The sequence below is a fragment of the Mytilus edulis genome, chromosome 4, assembly GCF_963676685.1.
Source record: "Mytilus edulis chromosome 4, xbMytEdul2.2, whole genome shotgun sequence".
NCBI lineage: Eukaryota > Metazoa > Mollusca > Bivalvia > Mytilida > Mytilidae > Mytilus > Mytilus edulis.
In genome coordinates, this window is record NC_092347.1 from 4,892,229 (window position 1) to 4,908,119 (window position 15,891).

At 31.3% G+C, this 15,891-nt stretch overlaps 1 protein-coding gene across 4 annotated transcripts in view; it reads right to left on the minus strand.

Moving 5' to 3' along the window:
- Positions 1 to 6,235: 6,235 nt before the first annotated feature.
- The window catches only part of LOC139518784 (uncharacterized), a 310,064-nt gene continuing 300,408 nt past the window's right edge, over positions 6,236 to 15,891 (minus strand). Inside the window, exons 12-22 of one of the 4 annotated variants that reach the window (XM_071310338.1) lie at positions 15,405 to 15,497; positions 12,995 to 13,081; positions 12,296 to 12,403; positions 11,585 to 11,771; positions 11,023 to 11,166; positions 10,451 to 10,536; positions 10,207 to 10,277; positions 9,142 to 9,311; positions 8,779 to 8,905; positions 6,987 to 7,060; positions 6,236 to 6,734 (exon numbers count right to left, since the gene is read on the minus strand). In XM_071310338.1, the coding sequence (XP_071166439.1) occupies positions 6,730 to 6,734; positions 6,987 to 7,060; positions 8,779 to 8,905; positions 9,142 to 9,311; positions 10,207 to 10,277; positions 10,451 to 10,536; positions 11,023 to 11,166; positions 11,585 to 11,771; positions 12,296 to 12,403; positions 12,995 to 13,081; positions 15,405 to 15,497 (1,152 nt within the window). In that variant the 3' untranslated portion in view covers positions 6,236 to 6,729. The remainder of the gene's footprint in view (positions 6,735 to 6,986; positions 7,061 to 8,778; positions 8,906 to 9,141; positions 9,312 to 10,206; positions 10,278 to 10,450; positions 10,537 to 11,022; positions 11,167 to 11,584; positions 11,772 to 12,295; positions 12,404 to 12,994; positions 13,082 to 15,404; positions 15,498 to 15,891) is intronic. The other 3 variants (XM_071310340.1, XM_071310339.1, XM_071310341.1) reach the window with 3 other exon arrangements.

Consider the following 15,891-nt stretch of genomic DNA (forward strand, 5'->3'; position numbering starts at 1 on the left):
CAAAACATTTGTAGAATTATATCACCAAAAAGGACCTTACCTTTAAAAGCCAAATATATCTAAGTTCAAATTTGCCTGAAGGCATTGAAATATCAATTGTTTGAATACATTTGCAGATAATTGTGTGTCTAATATTTATAGGATGTTGCCAGTTTAAGTATGCAATCTCCTAATTGTTTGCCTTGAATTATAAACTATATTGTGAATTTATAAAATGCCTGTCCTTACTTATTCATTTGATTGTCTCTTCTTAAGTCTTCTTGCTTCTTCAAAATAATCTTAATTTCCTCGCTTAATTCTTTGATCTACAAAATGACATTTCATTAAATTTTCACTTAGCGGTCCAATAATAAAAATGCATATTTCATAGAAAATTGCAGGATAAATAAAGGCAACAGTAGTAATCTGCTGTTCAAAATTCATAAATCGAAAAAGCAGTTTATCACACAAACTAAAATCGTGCATGCATTTCACAATGTTTGAGAATTCGTAAAGGCATTATATGATCTCTTTGTTCCATGTTGTGCAGTTGAAATCATTTCTTTGAAAGTTTCACGGACGTCATCATGAGTAGCAATGTTATTCGTCGTTATGTAATTTCTGTGTTACAGATCACGAAGGATATGTTCCATATGTTGTATACATATTCCTGTCTTCCCGAACGTGACATACCAAAGTAGGATTATCCACGGATTTATGCTTACACGAGCAACACGACGGGTGCTACTTATGAAGCAGAAATTGCGCAACCGCCCGGAGCATCATATATCACTCCGGTTTGTGTCGGGGTTCGTGTTGCTCAGTATTTAGTTTTTTATTTGCGTTTTATGTTCTGTTTTCCTTCTGCTGTTGCGCGTTTTTCTTTTCGCCATTGCTTTTATGTTTGACTTATGAGTTTGAATGTACCTTTGGTATCTTTTGACTAATGAGTTTGAATGTACCTTTGGTATCTTTTGACTTATAAGTTTGAATGTAACTTTGGTATCTTTTGACTTATGAATTTGAATGTACCTTTGGTATATTTTGACTTATGAATTTGAATGTACCTTTGGTATCTTTTGACTTATGAGTTTGAATGTACCTTTGGTATCTTTTGACTTATGAATTTGAATGTACCTTTGGTATCTTTTGACTTATGAATTTGAATGTACCTTTGGTATCTTTGACTCTCTTATACATATCCATTGATTGACAAACTTATGACAAAAGATGGATAAAAATATTCTGCAGCAAATAGGTATAAATGATATAACTTCTGTAGATTATTTTGAATAATTAAAATGCATAGATCATAGAATATTTCAGGATAAATAAAGGCAACAGTAGTAAACAGCTGTTAAAAATTCATTATTCGATAAAGCAGTTAATCACACAAACGAGAAATTGTAAAGGCATTACATTATCTCTGTGTTCCATGTTCCATTATATTATGAGGCAGGCATAACCTGTGAATGGGGACGAAGTCTGTATGAATTATTCTTTTTGTAACTAACATATTTGTTAAAAAAAGAAACGGAAATACTATAACGTTTCCGATTTTGATTCTCTTATGTGACGTTATTTAAGTTATGACGTCATGTTCAATGTAAACAAAGAAACGCTATCATCAGATGATAACGTTTTTTTTCATATCAAGGAATTATTAAAAAGGGAAATTGGTATTGCGTTCCTTCCTATTTTATACTAGACTGATAAATATATGATTTTACTCAAAGTTTCATATAAACGAGACCGGAAAAAGGAAGTACATTGTAGATTTCTGCGCAGATGCGGGAATTCAAAACACGACATAAAAAATTTGAATGATTTTGAGTTCATTAGTACAATAAAAATTTCGGGAAAATTTTCCCGATTGTTTTTTTATTGATTTTTCTACTGTTATTGGGGACTTCGTCCCCAGATAATCTCTGTTTTCCATGTTTGGTATATTTTGATTATCTTATATATACTAATTGATTTGGCGACAAACTTATAACCCATAACTGGTAAAACTATTTTTTAGCACATAAGTATAAATTATATAACTTCTGTTGCTCATTTTGAATAATTATGACATATCTTCAAAATATAGATGTATGCGTACATTTTTAAATTGATATTGGGTATTTCAATTCTATTCATTTTATTAAATACCTTAATCGATAAATGACAATTATAACTACTTTAAAAGACAATAAACAGGGAGGAACATTGATGAAATGACAATTTGACCATATCTTCCTCGATTATAACACCTCAATATGACAGACGCTAACCAAACATTGTCAAAGGCAACTGAAACAATTATTGTGTATTTATGCATTTATCATGTTAATGTTTTGCACATTTTCAAATTCTCCATTTTTTTCGACATAGACTCCATAACCTTAGGTAATTATCACAGAAAAATTTTACGTTATAGGAATATGTTCTGAGACTCAATTTATGGCGCTTTATATTCAAGAGATCGTCAGCCGTAGAATTGTACTTACCATTTGAAAAAGAATAATCAAAGATGTTGTTATAGTTAAAAGATATTTCGGGTAAGCCCTGGATATTGTTTTGTTTTGAAAAAAAATATGGGATCAAAATATGATATTAAGTTAAAGTTATCAATTTCCAACAGTTTTGTGAATAGTGATCTTTAGTGTCACATATGTACAAATCAAATCATAATACACTGAAGGATAACACTATGACATAAATTATTTTTAACTATAAATATATTATCAAAATTATTGCCAGCCTTATAGAGTCGCTTACCTTCGCCATTATCCTATATTTTATTTCGTCCTTCATACTAGGATAGCACACTACTTTTTCATAAAAGACATTTATTAATAAAATGTTTCGATTGCTTTTCAAATTTTCTCAATTTTTTGTCTAGTTTTGGTTTCGTAATCATAAAGTTCCCATGTCCTTCCTTAAAAATAAGGTATTTTTTTCGCCGTTTACAAAATGTGTGTATTTTTTTAATTTAAATATCGATAACTGACAAGCAACTGACGGAAATATAATGTTACATACATGTATAATTTCCTGCATTTGCAAACTAATAATGTGATTTAAATCTTCTTGGAATATTCACAGCATTTACATATATAATTTTATAAAATGAAATTATCTAATATCATGCTTTCTTTATGCAAATTGTAACATAAATAAGGCAATATATACATTGATATTACTTCTGACTTCTTACTTTACAATTATTGTATTAATCTATCCGTATTGAAATAAAATCAGCAAATTTGCGTGTTAAATATTAATTATACTTGCAGATAGGAAAATCCTCTATACCGATACTTTTATTTGAAATCAATAAAATAATTTAAAAAAAATCCCTCTTTTTTTGCTTCCAACATTTTCTTAAAGCAGATTATTACGAGTTTAATTTGGCGTTCAAACAGTGACGAATATGACTCTCGTTTAAGATAAGACACGAAAAGTGAAAAATTCGGATTACCATCCTTAGAACGTAGTTTTGTACGTTCATAACCGATCTCTAATGAGTTGGGATGGTCCGGAAATGTTGGTCACACTCCCGACAGTAAGGTTAGCCCATAACATTCGTAGAAACTGAGAACCAATTTTGTTTAGTCGGAATACAATCATGACTGTGATGACAGATTCTGCATGTCGGATCAAAATTGTTATATTCCTTGTTTTCTACGTTTTTATTACAAAATTCGGCAATGATACCCTCGTTCCCGACAATTACAGAACACGATACGACTGAGTCCAGACAAAGCTGTTTGCATTGCTGTACAGCAGACAGTGATAAAATTGAATTATTACAATACCTGACCATCCCGAATATAAATCGACATTTTCCCAATGAATATCATCCTTCACCATCTGTTTACTATCTGGTTACATATTATATTCGACAGAATCAGGATGCTGTCGGGATTTATTCGGGTTTGCTACTATGGGAAAGATGCAAATCGGAAAAGAATAAGATTGAGAACGGGATAATCGGGACAAATTCTGATGGAAATGGATGATTTTGTACGCTTTCTGACCAATATCTAATTGTTGTCTTGATGAAATAATGGTTTACAAATACTGTTTTTAAGCTTGAGTTTCAAGTAACGATTCAAAGGATCATGATCAAACTTTTGACAATACTTTATAGGAGACAGCAGTAAAAATCGTATATGTGTGACTATGACCAAACTTTTGAAATAATTCTCTCAAAATACAACTCAAACATCTTTCTTAGATTTTACCCAATTCAACAGTATGTTATTATCGACAATGTAAATCGTGAATTTTTCATTTGTGTTTACTTATTATGAACCAGAATTTTATTCATACATCAGGCTGTGAGTGCATTTGTTAGTCAATCGAATAGATAAGATAAAAAATCAAAATCACAAAAATACTGAACTCAAAAATAAAATACTGAACTTTAAGATGATAGATCTTTGGGAAATCCTCTGACCAAAACGACTATGAGTTATAACACCATCGTTTACACATTTAAAAGGCCATTATATTATTTCCGTCAAATGTAAAGCAAACTATTGTTTCAGTTTAAAGCTATAATTATTCAAATCTTAGTTTTAGAACAGGTTCCGTAAAAACTTATACCATATCAACTTACAAAATTTTGTGTGTTTGTTTTAATTAGAATCTTTGCTAATGATATGTGATCATGTCATGCAATTCTTGTCAAATATATTTTTAATCGTTCCTTTTCATAACTCTTCATACTGTTGGAATAATTACTGTATAAGTAGAAACCTTTTGTATATATGAAGTCCCTATCGTGCGAACAGGCACGATCATAACGTACCAGTTGAGGTATGTAACCACCTACGACGGAGCAGAGGGTATGCTACTACTGAGAAGGGGGAACATTGATGATTGAGAAGTTGTATTAATTGCGTTTGATTATAGTGTGAAGTCATCCATCAATATCAATACTGAGAAAAAGACAAAGATATGAAGCAGCCCTTCCATTATCAGTGGAATCATCAATTCCAAGATTTCACGAAAACGACCTTTGTCTCGTCTTCAGATTACTCCTTTTACTCTAGCATCACTGCACCGTATAACTTTCACATACATAACATTCCAGTCACTACTTGCAGGAATAAAACGATTAACTCGTCGCCTTATTCTTCAATTTAAAGCATTAACATAGGACATGTGTAAACAATTGCAGCGGGTTTAACATTTTTATGGTATCAAACCTTCACCCTTATCTGAAACAATAGTGTAACATCACAACATAGAAAGACACACTATCTGATAGTTGCTTAAATCTACGTCCCTTTGTCTCTAGTGGATAGCTATCTAAATTAAAATCACGAAGCAACTCCCTTTATCGTCATTTTACTTACGTGTCAAAACACGAATATGACTAGTCTTATGGTATTAAGTTTTGTTTACAACATTGTTAAAGAGGGACGAAAGATACAAGAGGGGCAGTCAATTTCGTAGATTTAAAATAAACTGACATGCTATGGTTAACCATTAAAAGACAAACATATTAATATTCATTAAATTTGTACCTGAACTGAAAATATGTTGTTCGACTTCATTTAGATATTTGATTATGTTTAAGAAATTTTTCTTGTTCATTATTTTACTACATGCTCGAGATTTATTTAATATTTTAAAATTATAATATTAGGCATTCGTTCGGCATTTGTAACTAAAATGGTTACAAGTTAAGAAATACGACATAAAGTGATTAAATTTTACACATGAAGCTGTGATATTCTTTTTCAGGAGCCGTGGTGTAGTGGTTAGTGCATCGGACTACTAACACAAAGGTTCCTTGTTCGATTTGCGTTCCGGGATGAAAAGGCTATCACTTGACACCATTTGCGAGTATGGCCTTGAGGAAACGATGATAGTCCCTCGGAAGGGGACGATAAATGGCTGATCCGTGTAAAGAGAGGGTCATATCTCTTGCACGTTAAAACACTCTTGTAGATTTCGAAAAAGAGCAGGCTGATGTCGCTACAAGGCAGCACTCGCACCAGCAAAGTGGAAAGGAATTAATATAAATGATAAAACTTGTTTCCCGATCCGCTATAAATAAATATGTTTAAACTATTGTAAGGCTCAATTATTTTTCGAAAGTGTCCATTAAGTGAAAGAAATTGAGGGGACATTCATCCATCCTCTTATTATAATGCTATTATTGATTTGCTATATTTTGTCAGACAATGTGTGTGTGAACGTACGATATTGAAAAAAATATATATACGAAAATACGTCAAATTTAGAAATACAGACGAGATATTCACCCTGTATTGCGAAACAAAATTATTGATTAATTTAAAATGGTTTTCCGAATTGAACCATAAAATAAACTAAGCTGAACCGTTTTGAGTAGATATAATGAACATTGTGATAACAATTTGACATTTTTTATTGTTATATACAGGGTTCCAGATCCCAAAACAAAGTACACGTAGTTAATGGTCTATAAAAAGATGTTCTAATAACAAGTATCAAAAGCCAAATAGACAAATGAAAGAATGTGAAGACGACAAATGAACAGTACGGGCTGACTCAATACAATACAATACAAGACTCAGTATGAACAGCATTTGCCTTTACTATTGAATTGAGGGATGAGATCTTCATGTAAACATATTTTGCTTGCCAAACGAACAGATACATGGATGCGAAAGACATTATAAACACTAAAGTTCACAGATAAAGTGGTTCCAGTTTGTCTTTATTCCAAAGCTTAGTGTAACACTGATTTTTTTCCACTAGTTACCATCAGTCTAAAAAAGAAAAATACTATTTTTTTAAATATGTTATAATTTGTATATTCATTATTTGTAGATTTATTGTAACATTTTTTAATTTGTATGAAATCGACTGATCAAACATATGAATCCATTAATTTTAATTAAATCATTAAGGTAACAATATTATTATATTGTAAATAAAAACTGACAATATAAAGAGGTTATTATCTTGATTAATAAAATTACAGCCTTTATCTAGATGATATAAGTTATACAAAAACTAACCTCGTCTCCTTACTGTTACTTTCGATTTGTTTTGTGGATTTTCTTGTTCCATTTCAGAAAAATGTACTTCATACCTGCAATGAAAGTCATGTGAATATCCTAAATAAAAACAATACGACTACGTTATTTAAATCAACCAATACTTTGTAAGTCTTTCCTACATTAGCAAATTTTAAAACATTAACCTTGATAAAAACACCCACAAATAGTCTTGGCTCTAGTAATGCAATTTAGACAATTTAAAACTAGTACCTATGAAACAGATACCACAGTAATTGACCTCTAACAAGTACAAAACCAGGGACATGATACCCGCGGCGATACATTTCGGGTATAACTGTGCCGTCAGCACTTGCCAAATCATACCCTGTTCTAACCAGAAAACATTAAAAAACATCTCTGTTCTAGACACTCTCTGAAAATTTATATCCTGTTCTAGATACGCTCAGAAAATGTATACCTTGTTCTAGACACAGAATGGGGTTCTAGATTGTATCTTAAACATTTAAATAAGTGATCCTATTTTAGACAAATACTTTGTTTAAAAAAGACCCTGCTATCACCAAAGTGCACGAAACAGCGATCCTGTTATAACCAGCAGAACATGAAAAAGGAATCATGTTCTAACCAACAGGGCATGAAAAAGCTACCCTGTTTTTCGGCACACTCAAACCACTAAAAATATAGGAAGTAACCCCTTATATAAGTATAATTACGATGTGTTTGTGTTGCCTACAGTTGCTTGTTTAACTTACAGATGCAAAGCTAGACACATACATAGAATTTAAAGCACTTAGGAAAACGTCTGGTATTCCGTACTGGTCTCGAGTGCATATGCATGTAGGTTATAGGTTCGATCCTAATGTGTGAAACCATTGATGTAAAATGAGTTATTTATATGATACCTGATATATTACCGAGTTAAAACAATAATTGTCCTACAGGCAAGATTAGTAGTCGAAAGTTTAAAACTGATAGATTGCGATTTGAAACTTGCATTACAAATTCTGAGATTTTTAATTGATTGAAAAGCAATTTAAAAAAAGAAATTTTATAAAACTTTTGTATGTGCCTTTAGAAAGTGAGACGGTTTCGGCTTTCAAACGTTTGTATCTGGGCGTCACTAGTAGATCTTGTGTGGACAAAATGCACTTCTGGCGTATTAAAATTTTGAACTTGTTGCCTTTTGTCGGCTGTTGTTCGTGTGTTTCTTTGTCAATTATGCTATATTTCACATGGCTATAAAAGAGGGAGGTTTGGCATGCCACAAAACCAGGTTCAACCCACCATTTTTTCCTTTAAAAATGTCCTGTACCAAGTCAGGAATATGGTTCGTTTCTGTGTGTGTTACATTTTAATGTTGCGTCGTTTGTTTTCTCTTATTTTTTAGTGTAAATTCACATTGCGATAAGACGTGTCACGGTACTTGTCTATCCCATATTTATGTATTTGGTTTTGATGTTATATTTGTTATTCTCGTGGGATTTTGTCTGATGCTTGGTCCGTTTTTGTGTGTGTTACATTGTAGTGTTGTGTCGTTGTTCTCCTCTTATATTTAATGCGTTTCCCTCAGTTTTAGTTTGTTACCCCGATTTTGTTTTTTGTCTATGGATTTATGAGTTTGAACAGCGGTATACTTCTGTTGCCTTTATTTAATAATCAACCCCAATTTGTGTCTCTACTCCTCAAACCTAATGATATATTAATGCTAGCTAACATACGACATAGAACGTACAGATTTTTAAATAACTTCGCTAGCAAAAGATTAAACTATAACTTAAGATTGACTTACGTTGTACGATCCATTTCGAAGATTGTTTTCCTTTGTTTCCTCTGATAAGCCCTTTCAATTTTTACATTGATTTCATCAGGATACTTCTTCCAATCAGAACCTTCTTGATACTCCCAAATAGCGCTTACTGAGTTAAAAGATCATTGGTTGAAGTTTTTATTATACTAGTAGGTAGAGAAAATATATGAAATTAATAACTATAAATAAAATACATTACTTTTTGTCACCTTTGTCTGATATTAGCTTTATTCCATTTTGAATCATCATTAAATTGATTTAGATGATATATTTCTATTGTTAATATATAAAATTGTAAATACAGTAAAAACTCATAAAGTAAATGCTGCACAGAGATACGAGTACCTGTTGAATCTGAATAGATGGGAATGACGTAGTCGCTGGCATGTTTTGTTGATGTAGTGGTTACATCAGATAAATATTCACTTTCCTCGTCTGACGATGATCGACGTCTTGCATGCCGACGTCCTGGAATTCGTTCCCTGGCTTGTTGACTAGTTTGGGCATTGCCATCTCTTTGTAGTCATAATATAAAATTTGATGCATTTTTGAATATAATAAATCTATTATTATAGGTATATATGAACTATAGAACTAGAAATGTTTATGTTATAAGTTTAGCTTCCATAGTATTAGTTTGCATGTTCAGTTGAGTTCAATTTAAAAGGTCATACCAATACAAATCTCACTATTACTATAATGTTTGTTAGGAAATTAAACCATATAATCCAGGTATGTATCTTCTTGTCCTCAAATGGTCAAGAGCGTATTAAATTAAAGAAATGGTAAAGAAAAAATAAACAAAACTAAAACAAGCAAGCAAACCCATTCCCTGTTATTCCACAAAAGAACACAAAACAACAACACACAGAACACAATTTCTTCCACTTAGCTACCGATGTACAATATTGCACAAATCATGAACAAAATGCGTCGATTTAGAAAGCACAGATTCTCTACAATTGGACTAAACATGTTTTTTTTTGTAGAAGTTATTGACGTGTGAAACGAACAGATTAACTTGAAAACTGAATTAAAGTCGAGAATAATAGACTTGTTTTAAGATACAATAATAGTAGTCGACAGGGACCTTGTTACCCAAATACGTTTTTTAGTTGGTTGGTTGGCATTATAGTCCTTCGGGGTGAAAGGTTTAATATTTTTTTCCAAAAACTATTTAGAAGACTGTGTAATGTCTTATGGTGTAAATGTGCAATGTGTAATTAATAAAAGCTTTGAAAAAAGAAATAATATTTTACTTATACATCATAATTTTCGATATTTGTTTAAGACTCTAAATAATAGTAACTATGCGTTTTAAGATGTGCAAAGTTTGTCAAAATTTGTGGTTTCGATGAAAAATCAGGGACACGATGTTTATCGACTGACTTATGTAATTCTAATACTTACTTCAACCGAATTTCGAACCGTCCTTTATGTCCCACCTTATACAGGCCCGTTCGTTTACAGTCCCATCTCACCTTAAAAGATAAAATGAATTATGTCTTCAAATATTTATTATACAAGGCAATGAAAAATATGTTTGCATGTTGAAAGAGTTTTTTTTTCGCTAGGTTTTGTAACGTTTTATAACTTTTAATGCATTTTGTGACAGTACAAGTAGACTGTTCATGATTTTAAAGGCTATACTCACCACAACTTTTCCATCCCTTCTTACATCTAAAACAGTTCCTATACTACCTGGTCCACCATCGGTATCACCAAACTTCCAGTCGTGTCCTATAATAGTTGTCTCAAATATTATATATTGTATAGAACTTACAGTTTAAACATATATAAATAAATTTTTGAAAAATTCACTTGCAATTTGCTTAAATCAATGTCAAGATCTAAGTGTTTCTATTTGTATACATTATTAAGAATATCATGTTTATACCAAAAAACCCAAGGCATATACATCACTTGATGACAATTTGGTACTTCAATTTGAATGTGTCCAAACAGTAACATTTTAGGAAATGTACAGTTCCAATCTACTGCAGGTGTATGCTTTTCAATTGTGTTAACAATTGTGGCATATTGTTAAGCTAATTTATCTTACGAGTTACTTTTTGTCCAGTGTGTATAGCAAAAGAAAATACACCATATGGAATAAAACGTTTATAAATCAATAAATCAATAAAGTCATATCCTTTTCCCCCAATATTCAATTATAAAGTTCTAACGATATAAAATAAAGTTGATATACGCATATCTATAAATTACCTCTTACAACTTTACAACCAACAGCGATAATCTCATCAACAAATATTCTAGGTTCATTCACTTTCATAATCTTATAAATGTGTCTTTGTTCATCATACGCATACACATTTTCTTGGCCATGATCCCATTCTACCCATACAATACCTTAAAGAATTTTGAATTATCTTAATAATAAATTCATAAACAAGAAAATTCGAAAATCTACATAAGACTACACGAACAAGTGTGTCAAAAAAGTACTCATCTAATGATATGCCTGTCACTCATCATTTAAAAAAAAACTGAACTTGATTTTGAATTGGCGAACTTGATCCTGTAGAGAATTGCTTGATCGATTGATATTTGGTATTTAACGATACCCTCAGTACTATTGGGTATATCATGTCGACCACTTTTTAGAACAACTGTAGTGGTTCGAATAATTTTAACATTTTATAAACAATAAATTTACAGAAAAATAACACATCAATGACATTTCATGCCAACACGAAGAAGTTATATTGAGCATTGATGAAAAATATCAGAAATAAAAAAAAAATATCAACCACTTTATCATACTAACCATCCTCGTCTTGCCCGATTACTGTTCCAGGAAGATTACGATCCTGATCACCAAACGACCAATCAGGTCCTCGACGAACCCTATCACCTAGCTGTAAGGTACTTGCGCTAAGTTCAACAAACTTCCCTTGTCCATTTTCCATATTCAAAGGGTTCAGAAAATCCATAACCATATCTAAGCAATCATCCTAGAAAGAAATAAAAAACCCAACACGTGATAAAAGGTAAAGGAAACGTCGTCAGTTTATTATTCCTCATATTTAGTTGTAAAGGGAGATATATTTGAATATCAAATATATAGATATCTCCAATTTCATCATCAGTCAACATATACTTATATAAGGTTCAAACAATAAAAGAAAAGCATTCTTTTATTTTCAGGTAATGTTTTAACGCATTAAAGGATTATTTTATAAAAGAAGATCTGAAAACTCAAAATAACAAATGGTAATGTAATCAGGCAGTCAGTTAGGCTGATACATACGTTTTGTAAATTGCTTTGTATGTTACAGTTGTAGGAATTCAAAAGTGATAAAGGGCTTGCTAGAAAAAAAACCGGAAATCAGATGTTTTCTATTTATACTTAATTTTCAAAGAACACGCAGAAAAAAGATTATATACCAACTAACGCAGCCCTTATTCTGAACATAATGCATGTGGCGCGGTATAACATTTGATTAAAAATAAAATCATATTTATTTCAATTTCTTACATGTGAATCGTCATGACTTGATGCCATTCTAATTTTTCTTTTGATGACTTCCCTCGTCTGTTCATGCGGACAATACCTTATCTCTGAAGCAATTTGTGAAGCACATCCCTGTTTAAATAAAATAAAAATGTTTTACTTCGTTTTTGATGTTAGTCAAAATTCTACAATCGCTTAAGTAAGGACATTGACAAACACTTGATACTGAATGATTTTGTGTGTGTTACATTTTTTTGTTGTGTTTCTGTTGTGTCGTAATTCTACTCTTATATTTGATGTGTTTCCCTCTGTTTGAGTTTGTAACCCAGATTTGCTTTTTTCTCAATCGATTTATGAATTTCGAACAGCGGTATACCACTGTTGCCTTTATTTTGCAGAAATACTCAATTAATGATTTAACACAGAGTACATCCGGTATTATTGCCAATCAGGCACGAAAAAAATTGCATTTAAAGTTCAGTTGGTCTCTGTCGAATAGTTGTCTCATTTGCATATAGCTTTAGTATGATCGTACTGTTATGATTTCAAGGTACACTATGTCTTATTGGAATAGACTTATGTTCGGTGAATCAAATATTGGACCAACGGGTTTCTAAATGGGAAAAAAAATCCCTCCGAAGAATTACATACGTTACGGTGAAATGTTTGAATTGAAATGAATCAAAAAGGAAATGCAATTGAACATTACTTATTTTGACTTACGATAACTTGAGTCATTCTGATTAAACGATACATTTCATTGGTTTGTATAACTTTACCATGTGTCTGTCTTACTGCTTCTTCCAAAATCTAAAACCGTACATAAACTGGATTACATGTATATTGTATATTAGTAACACTAAATGTAAAAAATATTAAGCAGGTAACACCAACATTTTTTTATTAGATTATTTTGTTTTTACTTACACAATGAAATTGGTTGGGGTCTATAATGATCAGTCAACTTTGTAATGAAATTCACCTAGCCTGATTATATTAAGATTGACTAAAATGCCATTCGAAAACACCAATAGACACACATGTTGGTGTTTAAGTACATATGAAAGTGCTGATTATATTTACTGCATGAATGGAAGGTAATGGTTGAAAATGAATGAATATTTTAAAATTTGAGTAAATCTCTCATGACGCGGTTTATTTTTTTCAAAATCGTATAATTCCTATAAATACCAAAAGAAGCATTTATCATTAACATTGCTTGTACTTTAAAATCACACATTGGAACGTTTGAAATTTACTCCTTTTTCTTATTCTACATTTAGAGCATATTATGAAAAAGTTTCAAAACAGTTCAGATTATTTTCTGTAAAATATTATACTGCCTCTCTTCACAACACTGTGTTGGGTATGAATGTATGAAAACTTTATTTACTTTGCCGACAAGTTAATTAAAAAACAAAATCAAAGTTATTTTCATGGGACGCTTTTCCATTTCGGTGAAACGTGTACACGTACTAACTTCAATTTTTTTCTAGTTGCATAATTTTACAACTTTCAAGGTTTGATCTATATTCAGCCTTGAATCGTTTTCCGATCTCATTTAAAGTATTTTTGTAAGAAGTTTCAACCTATATGTATGAACTATGTGTACACATTCAATAAACTCATCATTGATAATTAATACCAGGATTAAAATATTTTTTAGGACGCGCGTTACGTCTACAAAAGACTACTCAGTGACGTCTCAGTTATAAAATATCACTGGCTTTCAAATTTTTGTCTTTTGTCTTCGTGCATTCCTGATAAAGGTAAATAAAAAAATCTGCTTTGCATGGGCGAAATTCATATAGAATTGTTTTCTATTTCTTGTTGCAGTCTCGATTCATGGGCCTTTTAAGGGTTATGTACGCTTGTGTTGATTCAATGCTGAACATATGCAAATTCTATACAAAATCCACATTCTTTCTCCGTGTACACTCATATTTGACATTTATGATTTTTTAATAAAAAAAATGTTAGCACATCATGGACAAACAAGCGAGTCATCTATATCAAAAATTTCATTACGAAATTATCTTTATTAAAGCCTGATGAGATTCTACAAAAAGTTGGTTTTATTTGCGATAAAATCCCCATTTTCTATTAAATGCAATAAAACAATAATCAATAGTGCCTTGTACAAAACTTCCTTTTGGTACATGTAAAAGATGGCCCATTTCGTTTCTATTATTCATCAGTTTTGCTGATTTGATACTATTCCAGTTTGACATTCTAATGATATTCTACAAAAAGTTGGTTTTATTTGCGATAAAATCCCCATTTTCTATGAAATGCAATAAAACAATAATCAATAGTGCCTTGTACGAAACTTCCTTTTGGTACATGTAAAAGATGGCCCATTTCGTTTCTATTATTCATCAGTTTTGCTGATTTGATACTATTCCAGTTTGACATTCTAATGATATTCTAAAAAAATTGGTTTTATTTGCGATAAAATCCCTATTTTCTATTTATTGCAATAAAACAATAATCAATAGTACCTTGTACGAAACTTCCTGTTGGTACATGTAAAAGATGGCCCATTTCGTTTCTATTATTCATCAGTTTTGCTGATTTGATACTATTCCAGTTTGACAATTTGTAATTTACATGGCTACAGAAGGAGTCATCAACCTTTATAATATCAAATGCCTTCATGCTTGGATCAATCTTACTTCTTTTTAAAATTTTATTGATGAAATGAATTAACCTTATCAAATATAATTTGCGACAGAAACGTTTTTAATGTTTCTATTGTTTTTGCTGTAACATACAAATGACTTCACCCTTATACCAGAAGGATCCCTTAATAATAATTCAAGATTACGACACTCCCACAAATTTTGAAACCGCATTCAAAAGCAAAATAATTATAGTAAAAAGGGTTATTGTTATCTTATAGTTCGTTTCTGTGTTAGTTGCATTTTAGTGTTTCTGTTGTGTCGTTGTTCTTCTCTTATATTTGATGTGATACCCTCAGTTTTAGTTTGTAACCAAGATTTGTTTTTTTAATCGATTTATGAATTCTGATCAGCGGTATAGTACTGTTGCCTTTATTTATAATATATAGCGTATGATTTTTGAAATTCATTACACATTTATTCACTTTTCTTACCAGTGATAATTTACTTACAGGATTATTTTTTCTATCTCCAACAGGAACATAATATACCTTAGTTTGAGTGCTACTTATAAACTGTTGTATGCTACTGGTCTCTGGACGACCCTAAATTTTGATATATTTCAAAGAAACTCATTAATGTTAATAAGAACAATATCTGAACTTGGAAGAAAAAATAATTTTTAAGTTAGGTAACGAAGGACACTTAAGTAACGTTAATACTTCACATACTGTAATCATTGTTAATGTAATCTGACATAGGCCAAACACGTTCATTGTCACCTTTTGAATATTTTTACCAGTTTGCAATATGTGTTTTGCTTTTTCTTACTGCAGTTTTTGTGGGGTTTGTGTTTGTAATACTTTGTAATATTTTTTAGCTCACCAGGCCTAAAAGGCCAAATGAGCTTTCTCAGCACTTGGCGTCCATCGTCCGTCGTCGTCGTCCGTCGTCCGTCGTCGTTAACTGTTACAAAAATCTTCTCCTCTGAAACTGTTT